This window comes from Myxocyprinus asiaticus, chromosome 48 (assembly GCF_019703515.2).
Source record: "Myxocyprinus asiaticus isolate MX2 ecotype Aquarium Trade chromosome 48, UBuf_Myxa_2, whole genome shotgun sequence".
Lineage (NCBI taxonomy): Eukaryota > Metazoa > Chordata > Actinopteri > Cypriniformes > Catostomidae > Myxocyprinus > Myxocyprinus asiaticus.
Genome location: NC_059391.1, coordinates 23,813,080 through 23,831,139, shown reverse-complemented (window position 1 = coordinate 23,831,139; position 18,060 = coordinate 23,813,080). Strand labels below are relative to the sequence as shown.

The following is an 18,060-nucleotide window of genomic DNA, read 5'->3' as shown; positions in this document are numbered from 1 at the left end:
ACAGAAAGGAAAATAAAAAATATTCTTATCATCATGCATGGACAAATGGTGTTTGTTAGCGGATGTTTCGTTTGTTTCTGAGCATGTTGTTGTCAATTCTTGTTACCTGTAGTGGGGCAGAGGTTCTCTACAGCTTGGCGGTGGCTCACGCGCGGCATGCTGGCATGGAAGGGCGGTATCCTACATCAGACTACTCTCTCCTCACTGATGCTAGGCGAAATATAGGGCTCTTCCAGCACCATGATGCCATCACGGGCACTGCCAAGGAGGCTGTGGTCATCGACTATGGAAACAGGTGAAAAGTTTCTCTAAAATATATGCTGTCACTGAGTCATAAACTGATGGGAGAATGTTTGGAGAGTGAAGGAAATCTCTTTCAAGGCCTATCAGGTCATTATTTGTGAAATGGCATCTTTCATAGGTGGCCATTATCTGTCCCTTTTAAGTTTCTTTAGGGTTTGGATTTACAACTTTCTGTCTATAAATGGCTTTGGATTACTTTCTTTTTTTCCCAGGTTATTGCGTTCCCTGGTCGGTCTGGAACGAGTGATCATTAACGCTGCACACTTCCTCGTAATGAAGAACAAAGACATTTATCACTTCTACCAGACAGAGCCTTTCTTAGAGACGGTGAGGAACAGTGGCGGTTTCAATTTATTGCTAATTTTTTAAAACCAGTTTAAAGGCATAGATCACCCAAAAGCGAAAATTCATTCATATACATTACACTCACGTTGATTCAAACCCAAATGACTTTCACTCTTCTGTGAAAAACAAAGAGATTGTTATGCTGAACGTTAGCCATTGCATCTTTTTTCCATACAATGAAAGTGAATGGTGACTGAGGCTGTCATTTTTCATTTCCTAAGTCTTACGGGTTTGGAACAACATGAGGGTGAGTAAATGATGACAGAATTTTTATTTTTGGGCAAAATAACCCTTTAAAAGTCTGACCTTTGACCTCTTCTGTTTTATCCACGTCACTGTAGGACAACAGACGTACCACACAGGATTCTCTCCCACAGCGCACACTGATTGAGTTGGAATCATCTCCAAGGTAAGAGCCTTTATCTACAAATTTGAAGAAATAATTGCAGATACTCAATGCTCATGAAAAAAACTCTATATTTTGTCATAACTGTCTCAGGATTCTGTTTCAGTAAATACTTTTGATATGTTTTGATGGAAAGCTGTCCCCTTTGAGTGTGGCTTTCTGCCACAACACAAGAAACATAAAGATTGAGATGACGGATTCAGGAGATTATTATTTATTTTGAGAGATATTCTAAAGACAAGACCCTCTTTGTGTTTTCGACCAATATTTGACGTGAAATCCAAGGATCTGAAATATCCTTTCAGACTAATTTGATCTGTGTTCTGTCTGAATTTAATCAACCCCAAAGTCCCTATGCTGTTGGCTGCTAGTATGTGCTCCCACTTTATTGCTGTATACAACTATCAGAAGATAGATCATGTGAACTATAGGTTGACTGATAGTGGATTTTGCCGATACTGATAACTAAGGTGGTGGAAAAGGCTGATAACTGAGTAGTCGGGCGCTAGTTTTTTGCATTTATAGAATGTTAATTCTTTTAATTTCGTTTATTGTTCAACCAAACTCCCAATATGAACCAGAACAAAATAAAGATTTGGAGCATAACGTGGGACTTTGAACTAAAAACACTCCTTTAAAGGGATAGTTCACCCAAAAATGAAAATTCTCTCATCGTTTACTCATCCTCACGCTATCCCAGATGTGTATGACTTTCTTTCTTCACCAGAACACAAACAAAGGTTTTTAGAATAAAATCTCAGCTCTATAGGTCCATACAATGCAAATGGTGACCAGAACTTTGTAGCTCAAAAAATCACATAAAGGAAACATAAAAGTAATCCGTAAGACTCCAGTGGTTAAATCCATATCTTCAGAAGCAATATAATAGGTGTTGGTGAGAAACAGAACAATATTTAAGTCCTTTTTTCTCTAAATCTCCACTTTAACTTTCACATGTTAAAGTGAAACTAATCAGGCACCACATGTGACTTTCAGATGTAAAATTGAAAGTGAAAGTGGAGATTTAGAAGGAAGAAGGACTTTAAATTTTGATCTGCTTCTATCAAAGTTGATAGATCAGCTTTGCAGGATGGAGCCTTGTCATGGACCAATTTTCTAAATTTCCACCATAAATTGACATACATTTTGATTGAGATCCAAACTGTTTGCTGGCCATGTCATTGAGTTTATATGACTTTCCTGAAGAAAAGCTTTAACACTCTTTGCTCTGTGGCAAGATGCATTATCATTCTGAAAAATGACTTCATCATCACCAAACCTATTTTCTATCGATGGAATGAGAAAAGTGTCCAAAATTTTAATGTACACCTGTGCATTGACTGTTGAGGTAAGGATTGCCATCTCCCCTGGTCCTTTACCTGACATGCAACCCCATATCATAAATGACTGGGGAAATTTTATTGTTTTCTTCAGGCAGTCATCTTTATATGTTTCATTAGAACGGCACCAGACAAAAGCTCCAGCATCATCGCTTTGGCCAATGCAGATTCATGATTCATCACTGAATATCACTTCCATCCAATCCACCACACTCCATGATTGCTGCTCTTTAGCCCATTGTAGCCTTGTTTTCTTCTGTTTAGGTGTTAGTGCTGGTTTTCATTTGGATTTTCTATATGTAAATCCCATTTCATTCAGCTGATTTCTTACAGTTCTGTCACAAACGTTGACTCCAGTTTCCGCCCATTCGTTTTTCATTTGTTTTGTTGTGCATTTTCTATTTTCAAGGCATATTGCTTTGAGTTTTCTATCCTGACACTTTGACGTCTTCCTTGGTCTACCCGAATGTTTTCCTTTTTATAACATTCCCATTTTGTTTATACTTGCACCAAATTTCAGACACAGCAGACTGGGAACAACCAATGTCTTTTGCCACACTCCATATTGGATTTCCTTCTTGAAGGAGTTTTATAATCATTTCCATTGTTTCAATTGACAACTCTCTTGTTGGGGCCATGTTTCCTTTCAATTAACCAAGTCCAGCAGCTCGTTAAGGTCTGTAAGCACTCTTTTTTAACTGCAGACTAATTTGCATTTTTAGACATAGCCTGGTATTTGTTTTAGAAATGCAAATTACAAGGTGATTCCATAATTGTTTCCTCTACTTGATCTGGAAAAAAATATGCCATTAATTAAAATAATGTAATTTAATTTGTTTGAGGGATTTTTCACAAATGCAAGAATGTTCAGCTATTAAACACACATTTTTTTTGTGTCATATCTGTGATTTGTTTATTTGCTACGAAGTAAAAAAGCTGGGTGAACCTCCTCTAAGTGTGGTGATTCCATAATTTTTGCCAGAGGTTGTAGCCGTCACATCTTATCGCTGCTCATTTGCATAAAGTTTAACTCTGCTCAACTTTGTCACATCACCAACCATAGCTGTCGGCCATGTCATCTCAAATTGCCAACTCTCATTGAAACCGAATGACTTCCGTTGACTTTGCTAATAATGTGAACGCCCCTCGAAGAAGCATCTCAGTCAAGCACAATATCTCGATCTTGATTTGCACTTGATTACACTTCTGCATGTGCAAGAATGCACTTCTGATCTTCCTCATCTTCCTTTTCCATAGGTATCTGGTGCTGTTTAACCCACTTGAGCAGGAGCGTCTGTGTGTGGTGACCTTGCTGGTGAACTCAGCCAGAGTGAGGGTGCTCACAGAAGATGGGCAGATGTTACCAGTTCAGCTAAGTGCGCAGTGGGCATCTGCCGTCGAAATGAGTGGAGAGGTCTACCAGGTTTGTAGGCGCTTTCTTTAACTGATACTGTAACCTGTATTTGCACTTTCGTAATGCTGTCTCTTCATCCAGGCTTCCTTCATGGCACGCCTCCCTGCTCTGGGATTGGCCATTTTCCATCTGTACGATTCAGCCGACTCCCCCATGACTCTGCGCTCTGATACGTTGCTGAGGATTCCTGGGCGAGGTTCGAGCATAAGGGGGTCGGACCCTCTTCCTGTGCGATCGCAGACGGCAGATGCTCAATTGTTCTACATCCAGAGCCAGTTTCTCATGCTGGGCTTCTCTGGAACCACTGGCCTGCTGGAGGTGAGGTTACATGTATGTGGTGCTGCTGTAGTTGTTTTGGGACATAAAGTAAAAAATGTGGTATAACTGTTGCGTGATGGTAACGAAGAAAAAAAAGCTGAAATTATTTAAAACAAACCATAAAACTGGAACTGCTTTCACAGAGAAGACCTTTGTAGACCATTAAAACTGTCCAGGACAGTACGTCTCAAAAATTAGTGGTTGACCCATATGAGTTTTTCAATGGCCAATGTCGATACCGATACCTAGCGGGCAGGATGGCCGATAGCCAACATAAATGCTGATATCGATAATGCAATTTAACAATGGCAAACCAAATGTGCACAACATTTCTAAAGTGAAACAAATACTTGTTTTATAGAATATTTACTCTGTAAATCGGCCAATTGAACACTTGTCCGCTGATGCTGGTAATTGCAAAATGACCAAATATCGGCAGATATATCGGTCTAACACTATTAAAAATATCAGATAATGATATAACCCCAAGAAAATGTCATGATTGGGTAATGTGTTAAAACGTTTTGGAAAATAATGATTAATATGTAAAGACTCACAGGTGTTCAAGAAAATGTAACTTTTTGTTGATGGTTACACTGCTTCGCATTTCTTTTTTTTTCTTTTTTTTTTTTATTTTCTCCCCTTTTCCTCCCCAATTTGGAATGCCCAATTCCCAATGCGCTCTAAGTCCTCGTAGTGGCGTAGTGACTCACCTCAATCCGGGTGGCGGAGGACGAATCTCAGTTGCCTCCGCATCTGAGACCGTTAATCCGTGCATTTTATCACGTGGCTTGTTGAGTGCGTTACCGTGGAGACATTGCGCGTGTGGAGGCTTCACGCTATTCTCCACTGCATCCATGCACAACTCACCATGCAAGAACTACATTATAGCAACCACGAGGAGTTGTGACTCTATCCTCCCTTGCAACCGGGCCAATTTTGTTGCTTAGGAGACCTGGCTGGAGACACTCAGAATGCCCTGGATTGGAACTCGCGACTCCAGGGGTGGTAGTCAGCATCTTTACTTGCTGAGCTACCCAGGCCCCCACTACTTCGCATTTCTAAAAACAAAATTACATAAAATGTTTGAAATTTTTAAAAACATAAAACCAGTGGAACCCACATGAATACAAAGATTACATTTGTAATGTTCATCACACTGTTGAAAGTCACCGTGTTGTTTTTTTTTAATGTTCCACTGCAGAAGTGTTTCTTTGTTTGCCAAATGGACTTGTGAAATGCAACCCTGTCCTAATTTTGTTATGTACATATGCTGTTGTATCCACTTTTAAAGTCAGAATCAGCAAATAAGTCTAAAATGATTAATTTTCTATTCTCTCTTGTTTTTTTTTTTTCTCCATCAGAGTATTCGACGTAAAGACGATCCTCTAGAGGTCAGAGTACAGATTCAGTTCCTCACTTATGGAACTCGACCTTCCAAGGACAAGAGCGGGGCGTATCTCTTCCTACCGGATGGAAATGCCAAGGTATTATCCCCGGACCACACAGTTACCCTCTTGAGTCTTGACTGGGGTGAAAAGCAATTTATCACACAACGTGGGGGGAATTAACAATTTACACTTATGGTTTCTTCTCTCTTCGCTCCTTGTTCTCAGCCCTATTCACAGCGAGAAGCTCCAGTAGTGCGTGTGGTGGAGGGTCCTATATTTGCTGAGGTGGTGACACATTACCAGCACTTTCAGCAGACGGTCCGCATTCATAATGTTCCAGGTACTCACTCGATCATTAAAGGAATATTCCTGGTTCAATACAAGTTAAGCTCAATTGACAGCATTTGTGGCATTATGTTGATTACCACAAAAAATGATTCTGACTCGTCCCTCCTTTTCTTAAAAAAAATGCAAAAATCAGGGTTACAGTGAGGAACTTACAATGGAAGTGAATGGGGCCAATCTGTAAATGTTAAAATACTCACTATTTTGAATGTATTGCCACAAGATGTAAAGAATATGCCTTTTAGCATGATTTCAGTGTGATAAAATCACTTACTAAACTTTTCTGTGTAAAGTTATATCCAATTTTACAACTTTGAACTCTAAAACCCTAAAACGTCTGTAAAAGCGACCAATTAAACAGCTTACAGCTCACGATACACTAGTTTTAAAAGAATAATTAATGTAAGTGCTTTATAAAATTGTCACATTTTTGCCTTTTAAACCTTCCAGTAATTGGCCCCATTCACTTCCATTGTAAGTGCCTCACTGTAACCTCGATTTGTGCTTTTTTTTTTTTTTTTTTTTATCCTCAGTTTGGAATGCCCAGTTCCCACTACTTAGTAGGTCCTCGTGGTGACGCGGTTACTCACCTCAATCCGGGTGGCGGAGGACAAGCCTCAGTTGCCTCTGCTTCTGAGACTGTCAATCCGCGCATCTTATCACGTGGCTCGCTGTGCACGACACCGCGGAGACTCGCAGTATGTGGAGGCTCGTGCTACTCTCTGTGATCCACGCGCAACTTACCACGCGCCCCATTGAGAGCGAGAACCACTAATCGTGACCACGAGGAAGTTAACCCCATGTGACTTTACCCTCCCTAGCAACCAGCCAATTTGGTTGCTTAGGAGACCTGGCTGGAGTCACTCAGCACGCTCTGGATTCGAACTCGCGACTCCCAGGGGTGGTAGTCAGCGTCAATACTCGCTGAGCTACCCAGGCCCCCGATTTGTTGTTCTTTTTTTTGAACAAGTTGAAATTTATTTTTTTTTATTTTTTGTGGTAATCAACATTATGCCGCAAACGCTCGAACCCAGATTATTCCTTTAAGTCCACCATCGGATTCACAATCAAACACGTTTTTGTGTTTTCTTTCCTAAAACATCACTCTTCATCTCTTTTTGCAGGAGTAGATGGTCTGTCTTTGGACATCACCACCATGGTGGACATCAGAGACCAGAATAACAAGGAGCTGGCCATGCGACTGGTCACCGACATCCAGAGTGAAGACACTTTTTACACAGATCTCAATGGCTTCCAGGTAAAGCCCTTGTAGCTTACCTACAAAGAACCATTAACTTTAAGGGATAGTTCACCCAAAACATTCACTCTCATGTTGTTCTAAACACGGATTGTTCTGTGGAACACAAAAGCAGATGTTAGGCAGTATCTATCTTCTCAGATCCAGCCTCGACGGTTCTTCCAGAAGCTTCCATTGCAGGCTAATTTCTACCCCATGCCCACAATGGCCTACATTCAGGACAGCCAGTACCGGCTCACACTCCATACGGCCCAGGCATTGGGAGTCAGCAGCCTGGCAAGTGGTAAGTAGAGATGGCACAACACCAAAATTGCAGTAGTCAATACCAAAAAAATCGGGCTGATGCTCAATAATCAGCTTGAATCATTAATATTAATTAGGTTAGAGAAATTGTTGCCCTAGGAAGGTTATGATGCAATATCAGCCTTCTCATATTTATAGCTAAGCCTTGGGCTTAGGATTCATTATTTTGCCACATTCTGTCCTGGATTACTGTTAAAAAAAAACTGTATTGTATCATTTTTAATTTGGTATCGACTTGGTATCAAAGTACTAGTATTTTGACATCATTGCCAGTGGGTACCCAGCCGTAGGCAGCATAAATCGGAGAGAGCGAAGGCATAAAAACACACACAGTGGGACACGGCGCTCTGGTTCTCTATTGATTTGATACAATGTATAAAATAATGAAGATGAAGTGAGCGTAATACTACCCTCTTATGCTTTGCCTCTCCCTTTCTTTACCACTATCTCTTTCACACTCTATCTCCTACAGGTCAGCTTGAGGTGATTCTTGACCGTCGGTTGATGCAGGATGATAACAGGGGTTTGGGGCAGGGCCTGAAAGACAACAAACGAACTGCGAACCGTTTCCGCCTTCTGCTAGAGAGGAGGAGCAATGGTGGAAAGGTGAGTTCTGATTGGATGAGGGTACGTAGGAATAGAACAAGAATCCACCCTACCCTAGTCAGACTTGGGTGTAACAGTAACAGTCTGGTTCGGGAAGTAAAACCCAATTCTTTTTCTCCATAGTTGAATTGATTTTTAATGATAACTTCCAAAGTTGTTAATCAGTGGTAGATGCTTCTTTTTGAAACCATTAGTCTGCATTATTTCAAGTAAAAAAGATCATGTTTAATAGCGGAATTTGTGCTGAAGGACTACACTACCCTTGAACCCTGAAGAGAAAAATCAACCAATCAGAAAATCGTGGCAAAGCGCGCCAAAAGAGCTATGCACCGACCGTGCAATGCAAATGACGCAATCGAGTTGATCTTCCTACACTCTCAAACTACTTGTATATTTGTATATATCAGAATTTCTTGCAATACAATTAAATCATATTGTTTTTATGCTTATCAACTATTTTTAATCAATAGTTTTACATTTTTCCATCATTTTTAATTCGATGACATCATTCGCAATGTTTCATGGGATTGTAGTTCATTCCCTTATTAAAGACGATAAGTACACAGTCTTGTACCTTTTGTCTTTTTGTCTGATTTTCAAATACTTTTTTGCTTCAAATCAATGTTTTTAATGTTTTGTCACCTTAGAGCTGGTTGGTTTGGTTCATGGCATAGAACGGTTTTATGAAGTATTTTATGAAACACTATGTAAGAAATAAATGAATGGGGAAAAACACTTCCAGAACCAAGATGGCTGAAAAAGTAAACGGGCACTGTTACACTCTATTGGTATAAAGTCTGGTGTATTGTAGTTTATTCTAACCAAGAACCTCCCACTTAAAAAAGAAATGTCACTTAAAGCGTCGGAACTCTTAAGGGCAGGTACATTTGAAATCACTGATACAACAAGAACAAATATGTGAGCAATAAAGTGTCAAACTCATTCAAAAAAATGGCGCCACAGCCTCTTTGAACAGTTAAGTGGAATATATACCAGCGTGTAGACTTTGTGATCAGAACTTGTACTAAGTACAAGTAATAAGTACTGCTTATTTCACAGACGTAACATAAAGCAGAATGTACACCATTCTTAGTTTGCTACGAAGTGCCTCAAGCAAAACTCTGAATATCCTTCAAAGATTCAGTGCATCAAACCTCGCACTTTGGCAAATCCAGTAAAATCCAAGTTCTTAGAAACGTTTCTTGTTGCAGCCCGGTACCTTTTAATACAAACCTGTTTCTTGACAGACTGATAAAAACCAGTGCAAACTCCTTGCACAGCTGTCAAAGGTAATCTGATTGGAGTATGCAATTATGGCTGCACAAGAATAGGGTGTTCTGTACCAGCTTCAATAGTACTGTACAGGAACACTAATGTCTCACTGGCACCTGTAGGGGGCACTCTGTTGTTGTTAATGAGAGCTGAAAGGCTCTGGGGAGATTATCATCCTGAAACTAGTGTGTCTAAAAGCTTTCAAGTGTGTAATAATAGTTAATGGGTTTTGGAGTTTTTACACGCCTCTCCGCAGACTCGAATTGATTCGAATAATATATATATATATATATATATATATATATATATATATATATATATATTGTTTAAATCAATCTAAGCCGTCTGTCGAAAGATTATGAATAATAGAGGGTTTTGTATGAGATCTGTTGTAATGGAAAGAGGGTGGGGTCCATCAGAGCGCCCCCTGCTGTTTCTCTTCTGTCATTACAGCTTCACTATCATCATGCCATCCTTGTGCATTTCACTTTGTTTTTTTTGGTCTGTCCACCATCCTTTCTTTCTCTCCTCGCATGCATGCAGCCTGATGGCTCCTATGCCAAAGTCAGCCACATGATAAACAAATTCATTGCTGGTATTTTAGGAGACCGCAAAGAAGAGGTAACATCACTACCGCAGTGGTGGAGAATAGCGCTGTAGCAGTAGCACAGTGTTTGATGACCCCTTGTACACCCCCTGCTCATGATACCATAGCAACAAGCGCCAGATTTCTACCTGCACTGTTAGGTCAAAGGTCGTTCCCTGTCCTCGTTGCCTATCTCTGTGGCGATATCCCTGCAGAATACAAGAGGAAAACAGGCTGTAGATTTTTGTTGGTCATTGTGTCCCTTTGTTGAAGGCTGTTAAGGGGATAGTTTACCCAGAAATGAAAATATTGTCATGATTTATTCACCCTCACGTTGTTCTAAACTTCTTTGCAACACTAAAGGAGATGTTAGGCAGAAGAGAATGGTGACTGAGGGCCTAAAATTCTGCCTAACATCTTTTTTTTAAGACAAAAAAAATAATAAGTCATATGGGTTTGGCATGAAGTTGAGTAAATGATGACAGAATTTTCCTTTTTGGATGAACTATCCCATTATGTCTTGTTAGGTAGAATCCTCAGTGAGCTAATAATACTATTGGCAGACCATTTAGCAGATTGTGCTAAGGATCAAATGTCACATAACGGTTTGTCCACTTATATAAAGTCGTTTTACTTGTATGTAATGATATTTCTTTATCCATCTCTGAATCTTATAGCCGGTGGACAGCAGACCGGTAAGTTTCCCGTCGCTGCTCAGTCACATGACCTCCGCCATCCTAAACCATGAGGTGCTGGCACTGCCCGTGTTGCCCAGGAAACATGGTGTGCCCCCCCTGCGCACCTTCGCCCCATTGGCTGGCACCCTGCCCTGTGACTTCCATTTGCTCAACCTAAGGAGCATCCAGAGTCCGGTAAATGAACGCAGACTAAAGATGTGAGTGAGTGAGCGAGCGAGCGAGTGGGAAGTAAATGTGTGTGTCAGTATTGATTTCACTCACTGTGAGAACTGATGAGTTCATAATGAGAAGAAAAGTCTTTCACATTAGAAGTGGGTGTGTGTTTGTAGCTTTGTCCTGACAGAGGGTTATATTTTGTTGACATTTATTTGATATCGTTTAATTTCTCAGCAGGATGCTCACTCTCCATCACCCTTTACGGCTCTGCTCCTTCATCGACTGGGTCTGGATTGTGGTCTGGAGGCCCAGAATCCCGGTTTTAACTGCACCACCACACAGGGACAGGTCAGTGGCATCAGAAAGAAAAATTAGGACCGCATCTAACAATTATTTAGAAAATCGTTTTCTTCGATTAATCTTATAAAAAAGACCTGTATTCTATTAAAATGTATTTATAAAAAACATCAAAGGATTGAATGCTATACATGTGTAAAAAAAGGTTTAACATATAAACGTTTTAATAAATATTGCGCACAGTTTAAAAAAAAAACAAAAAAAAACTGTTTGTCCTCAGTTTGGAAGCAACAGGACAATTAAGTTAAACCTCTCAATTATAAATGATAATAAAGAAAATGTTAACTGGTAAGAGGTAGAACGTTAAAATGTCTTTATATATGTAAGGGTCTCTGTACAGTTATGAAATATTATTTCTTGCATTGTAGGAGATAGATTTACAATTATACCTAAATTTGATGTCCAAAACCATGTTTATCAAACAGCACATTTCATGGGTTTATTTACCAGGGAACACACATATTAATTAATACCTTGGATGCACTGTAAAATGCATATATGTTAAATGTTTAAAATTTAGATTTTTGGACATCTGATTTTTTTAAATAATTTTTGAAATGAAAAACAAGCAAGACGGTATTTTAAAATGAAACCATGCATCTCTATGAACTCCCACATACAGAGCTTGAAATATTATACTATTAACTTAACTAAAAATGATTATGTTAACTAATAATACTTGTAAGTCGACTACGGTAATTTTTCATCTTTCCATTTTCAGAAAATGACAAAAATTCAGAATCAAATCCGATTTGTGAATATTGCATACTTACTACTTTTTTAATATTCATATTAGTTTGCGAATAAAATGCAATTGTATACTTTCTTGTTTAGATGCAATGGACTTGGAATGAACAGGCCTTAAAGGGATAGTTCACCCAAAAATGAAAATTCTCATCATTTACTCACCCTCATGCCATCCCAGATGTGTATGACTTTCTTTCTTGTGCAGAACTCAAAAGAAGATTTTTAGAATAATATATGTCTTTTTTTTTTCTCCCCTAAATCTCCACTTTCACTTTCACTTTTACATCTGAAAGTCACATGTGGTGCCTGTTTAGTTTCACTCTCACATCTAAACGTGAAAGTTAAAGTGGAGATTTAGAGTAAAAAAATGACTTAAATATTGTTCTGTTTCTCTCTCACTCTAATCATATCGCTTCTGATGACATGAATTTAACCACTGGAGTCTTATGGATTACTTTTATGTTTCCTTTGTGATTTTTGGAGCTACAAAGTTCTGATCACCATTCACTTGCATTGTATGGACCTACAAACATATATTATTCTAAAAATCTTCTTTTGTGTTCTGCACAAGAAAGAAAGTCATACACATCTGGGATGGCATGAGAGTGAGTAAATGATGAGAGAATTTTCATTTTTGGGTGAACTATCCCTTTAAAGTTGTGATGAACTCTATTGAAGTAATGTTCAGGGTTCAAAACAGTTTAAGCTCAGTTAATAGCATTTGCGGCATAATGTTGATTACCACAAAAATAATTTGGACTTGTCCCTGGTATTTTTAAATTTAAAAAAAAAAAAAAAATATTTTCTCCCCTTTTTCTCCCAATTTGGAATGGCCAATTCCCAATGTGCTTTTAAGTCCTCGTGGTCGTGTAGTGATTCACCTCGGTCCGGATGGCGGAGGACGAGTCTCAGTTGCCTCCATGTCTGAGACCGTCAACCCGCGCATCTTATCACATGGCTTGTTGAGCGCGTTGCCACGGAGACATAGCGCGTGTGGAGGCTTCATGCCATCCACCGCGGCAACCATGCTCGACTCACCACGTGCCCCACCGAGAACGAACCACATTATAGCGACCACTAGGAGGTTAACCCATGTGACTCTACCCTCCCTAGCAACTGGGCCAATTTGGTTGCTTAGGAGACCTGGCTGGAGTCACTCAGCACAGCCTGGAATTCGAACTAGCGAACTCCAGGGGTGGTAGCCAGTGTCTTTTACCACTGAGCTACCCAGGCCCCTTGTCCCTGGTATATTAAAAAAATAGCATTTTACAGTAAGGCACTTATAATGGAAGTGAATGGGACAAGTACATAAACGTTAAAATGTAAAAGTTTAACATTAAAAATGTTTCAAAAGTGTAGCCACAAGACAAATATTAAACATGTTAACATGATTGTAGAGTGATAAAATTAGGGATTTATTGGCATTACAGCATTTTACCAGATTACATGGTTTAGTTGCGTTGTCATGACAATAAAGTTGTAATATTGGATATAGCTTTATACAGATGAAGTTAAGCGATTTTATCACAATAAAATCTTCTTAATAGGTCTAATGTTTACGTGTGGTTAAACTTTTGAAACAGTTTGTATTTTTAATGTTTAAAGATTGGCCCTATTCACTTCCATTGTAGCTGCCTTTAACCACGATTTATTTTAAAAAATTTTTTTTTATAAACGAGGCATGTCAAAAACAAAATGTTTTGTGGTTATCAACATTTCAGTTAAGCTTAACTTGTATTGAACCTGGGAAATTCCTTTACAGGCTAAATTTTGGTTATTCATGTTTATTCAAATTCCAATAAGTCTATGATCTCTCTTTCCAGCTCCCCATTTCTGGTCTTTTTCGTGGGCTGGATCTACAGCTGCTACAACCCATGTCTTTATCTCTGATGCACTCTCAGCCTCCGCTCTCCAACGACTCCTCCATAAGTCTGGAGCCAATGGAGATCTCTGCCTACAAGCTCAAGCTGTGCTAAGATAGGATCTCTCCAGAACCGGGCTCTCCATGTGGACCCTTGGAGCCTATGTCAGCTAAAGCAGAGAGCCACAGCTAGTTGAGCAGACAACTCTGTCGGAGATTGTTTATCCAGACCAAACCAGACTAAGGCGCTAAACACTCTCAAAATTAGGAAAAGGAAACAAAGACTCGAGGATGCGAGTGTTCCATCCAAAGTCAGAGACTTGGTAGCCGCACTCTATGCTAAGAGATATAAGAATGTCTGTGTGTGTGTGTTTTTTTATTTATTTAGTGAGATTTTATAAAACAGAGCATTAATCGGTCAGCATCATTTTATTTCAGCACTGCTGACCGTTGTTTTTAGCTCTGCCTTTCTGTTTTTCTTGTCTTTGGCTGGAACCACTGACCTCTATGTTGCTCATTGCAGCCTCCCCTCAATTAACTAATTCTTTGAACGTTCTGTCAACCTGGACGTCGTACTGTGTGTAAATACGGCAAGACTATACACCTGGATCTATACAAAGTTGTGGGACTTAGTGCAATATGTGAAGCTTCTCATCTTAAGGTCTTGTAAGCAATGCTTGAATCGGTGTCATTAGTTAGAGCACATGCTTTTCTTTTTCTATGTCTCTTCTACTGTGGACGGTTCTGCTTACAGCAGCCGCAGGTTTTCTATGAATGTCAGTCAACACAGTTGGCCTGTGAATGCTGTAACAGACTCTACATTTAAAGTTTTGTTTTCCTTCAGAAAGAATGGCCCATTGACAATTCACTCACAGCAGAAGACTTGTGGTCAGGGCTAGTTTTATTTCATCAGTCGGTTCTTTCGTAGGTCACAATGAGATGAGCTAACATTTACAGTCTTTTTCCCTCCCTCTCCATTTTTCCAAATGAACAGAGCTTCTTTTTATTTTTTTATATTTTTTTTGGGATTTTTCCCCTTTTTCACCCAATTTGGAATGCCCAATTCCCAATGCGCTTTTAAGTCCATGTGGTCGCATAGTGATTTGCCTCAATCCAGGTGGCGGAGGATGAATCCCCGCGTCCGAGACCGCCAACCCACGCATCTTATCACGTAGCTTGTTGAGCGCGTTGCCACGGAGACATAGCGCGTGTGGAGGCTTCACGCCATCCACTGCGGCATCCACGCTCAACTAACCACGTGCCCCACCGAGAACGAACCACATTATAGCGACCAGGAGTTGGTTACCCCATGTGACTCTACCCTCCCTAGCAACTGGGCCAATTTGGTTGCTTAGGAGACCTGGCTGGAGTCACTCAGCATGCCCTGGTATTCAAACTAGCAAACTAGAGAACTCCAGGGGTGGTAGCCAGCATCTTTACCACTGAGCTACCCAGGCCCCCAGAGCTGCTTCTTAAAAGAAAACTTCTTTGTTATTAGGTTATTTTTTGTTTCCTATTTTCACAATGTGTTGTGTGGTTGTATTGGACATACTAAGAATTTACAAGTTGCAGAATGTGTTTATACTGTGTATCATTTTATATGCAGGTTTGAGCCGTATATATAAACTCCATAAGACCTTATCTGTATCAGACCGAAGTATACTGTGGCCTTAAAAGAATATTCCAGGTTCAATACAAGTTAAGCTCATTCAACAGCATTTGTGGCATAATGTTGATTGCCACAAAGATGTATTTAAATAATAATAATAATAAAAAGCAAAAATCTGGGTTACAGTGAGGCACTTACAATGGAAGTGAATGTAGCCAATCTGTTAACGTGAAAATACTCACAGTTTCAAAAGTATAGCCACAAGACAAAAAAAACAATATGCCTGTTATCATGATTTTAGTGTGATAAAATCGCTTACTACCTTTTCTGTGAAAAGTTATATCATATTGTACAACTTTGTTGCGATGATGACGTAACGCTGTAAACGCTAAAACCTTTAAACATCTTTACAGCTCAAATAATACACAAGTTTTAACAGAACAATTAACGTAAGTGCTTTTATAAAATGATAAGCTTCACATTTCTGCCTTTTAAACCCTCTAATAATTGTCCACATTCACTTCCATTTTAAGTTCCTCACTTTTAACAAAGATTATTTTATTTTTTATTTTTTTTAAAGAAAAAATTAGGGACAAATGATTTTTTGTGGTAATCACCAAAATGCTGTCGATTGAGCTTAACTTGTATTGAACCCGGAGTATTCCTTTAAGAGCTTATCGAGATCACTACATATAAGAAGGCTTCTATATTTGCTTATATACTTTCTCGCAGTATTTTCAGGTAAACTGAGCATTATTTGTGTCTAATTGCAAAGGCACAGCCCAGGGCAGGCTATTTTTCTCAAAGTGATAGGTTTCTGCACTCCGGTTTAGTCAATTTGTGCGCTAAATTGGCTTTTCAGTTGTGGTTTACCATCGCAAATGCTTTGAATTCAAGAGCGAGGCCTTATCTGGGTATAGGAAACCTGTCTGTAATGTGTAGCAGACCCATCTTGGTCCCTTCTAGTTTTTGTCTGTCACCTCAGTAGCTTGAATCAGACAATTCTGAACACGAATGCTGTCTGTCTGTCAAACTGTCATGTTGTTTGTGTCTTACCCTACCAGCCTGTCTGTCTCTCCCAGGAAACCTGTTTAAAATACTAACTTTCCTCACTTACAACTCTACGTCTGATTATGTCTCTGTGGTGCATTCATTGCGCTGTACATCAGTCAGAGTATGAACTGACTTTCCCAGCTAATCAAGCTTGAATGTAGAATCCTATCAATGATGATAATTCCCCGCAGGTGGAATGCTGCTCACTCGATGAATACGACTGCCGTTTAAGAGCCAAACGTCTGTCGAAATGGGGTGGGGGGGGGGGGGGTCATTCCTATGTTCCCAGGGTGTTATGTTCCTCAGATTTATAGGATCCTATGTTCCCCAGATTTATATGGCACATCATGAACACATGACAAAGGGTCCTATGTTCCCAGGGTCCTATGTTCCCCAGATTTATAGGGTCCTATGTTCCCCAGATTTATAGGGTCCTATGTTCCCCAGATTTATAGAGTTAGGGGTTAGGGTTAATATTTATGAAATATAAATTATATGGATAATATTTATGAAATATTTTAACTTGAAACGGGTCAAATTTGACCCGAAGACAATAGGAGGGTAAATGTGTCTTAACAGAATATTGAAATGGGGAACTTAGGACCCTGGGAACAGATACGCTCCCATTTGCGGTTTGGCTCCCGGCGCAGGCTTTGCTTGTTATTCCAGAATGTCCTCTCCGTTAATTTTGCTTCTACTAATTCATATTCTCTGTCTCAATGCATATCTCTGCCATGCTTGTTTTGTTGTTCATACACTTTTCGTTCAGCTGTGCTGACAGATTTCCTTGTAGATGTTCTTATTTATGTAGTCTGTTCTGAGGTGAAAATGACTTTTGGTTGTTTTTAGGTTTTGGTTTGAGGAAATGCAATGCCAGTGAATTTGAGAGATTAATTTATTATTTTTTCCCAATTATTTTCATGTTTGGGTTTCATAATGGGATTGTTTTAAAATGACTCGTAAAAGCAAAATGCAAAGAAATGAAGGTGGACGTTCAATAAATATCAGAAATGAAAATCGTTTCATTCTAATCACACATGTTGCACTGGACGGTACTTATACAACCAATTAGTGTAATTATGAAGCAAAATCCATTATTGCCAGACGTGCAGACAATTGTTGTTTTCTGGATAGTAGACAGGGGGCAGTAGGGAGCTGTGTAATGTGTTGGGATGAGGCGTGAAATGTTGAGTTCAGTTAACAAGAGCTCACAAAGGATGCTTCTTTTTATATCCAACCACCCTCAATTATAACCAGAACATAGTGTACTGATTTCACCAGACACCCATGGTCCAGGCTTGAAAGAAAAAAAGGAAATACTGCTGACCCCACATAGAGGTGATGGAAGTCAGACTGGCCCCCTTTTTTATGTGTTTTATTTTTTGTACATGCCCTTTAACGCTCCGTTGAGAGCGGATTCGGTTTCACCTACAGCAAATGCTATAGGTAAGAGAGGCTTATTCCAGATCAACACAAAAGGGCACCTTTCTGAGCTCAGGGATTTGAGAATGAGGCCATTCTTCTTAAGTCTGCCAGTGATGTGTGCTGAAAGGGCAATAAAACTCAATCTCACAACAGAGGACTTTAATTAAGATGAGAGAGGCACTAATAAAGATTGAGAGAGTTTTAAAGAAGTTCACCCAAAAATGAAGATTCTGTCATCATTTGTCATTTTAAACCCGCATGACTTTC

General features: G+C 39.5%; 1 protein-coding gene across 3 annotated transcripts in view; it reads left to right on the top strand.

Annotated features, from left to right (window-relative positions):
* The window catches only part of LOC127437632 (alpha-mannosidase 2x-like), a 36,887-nt gene extending 19,500 nt beyond the window's left edge, over positions 1 to 17,387 (top strand). Inside the window, exons 12-25 of one of the 3 annotated variants that reach the window (XM_051692668.1) lie at positions 113 to 295; positions 516 to 630; positions 990 to 1,057; positions 3,652 to 3,817; positions 3,890 to 4,126; positions 5,491 to 5,613; positions 5,743 to 5,857; positions 6,987 to 7,120; positions 7,262 to 7,403; positions 7,896 to 8,029; positions 9,845 to 9,922; positions 10,565 to 10,759; positions 10,976 to 11,089; positions 13,669 to 17,387. In XM_051692668.1, coding sequence (XP_051548628.1) covers positions 113 to 295; positions 516 to 630; positions 990 to 1,057; positions 3,652 to 3,817; positions 3,890 to 4,126; positions 5,491 to 5,613; positions 5,743 to 5,857; positions 6,987 to 7,120; positions 7,262 to 7,403; positions 7,896 to 8,029; positions 9,845 to 9,922; positions 10,565 to 10,759; positions 10,976 to 11,089; positions 13,669 to 13,821 — 1,957 coding nt within the window. In that variant the 3' untranslated portion in view covers positions 13,822 to 17,387. The remainder of the gene's footprint in view (positions 1 to 112; positions 296 to 515; positions 631 to 989; positions 1,058 to 3,651; positions 3,818 to 3,889; positions 4,127 to 5,490; positions 5,614 to 5,742; positions 5,858 to 6,986; positions 7,121 to 7,261; positions 7,404 to 7,895; positions 8,030 to 9,844; positions 9,923 to 10,564; positions 10,760 to 10,975; positions 11,090 to 13,668) is intronic. The other 2 variants (XM_051692670.1, XM_051692669.1) reach the window with 2 other exon arrangements.
* Positions 17,388 to 18,060: the final 673 nt, after the last annotated feature.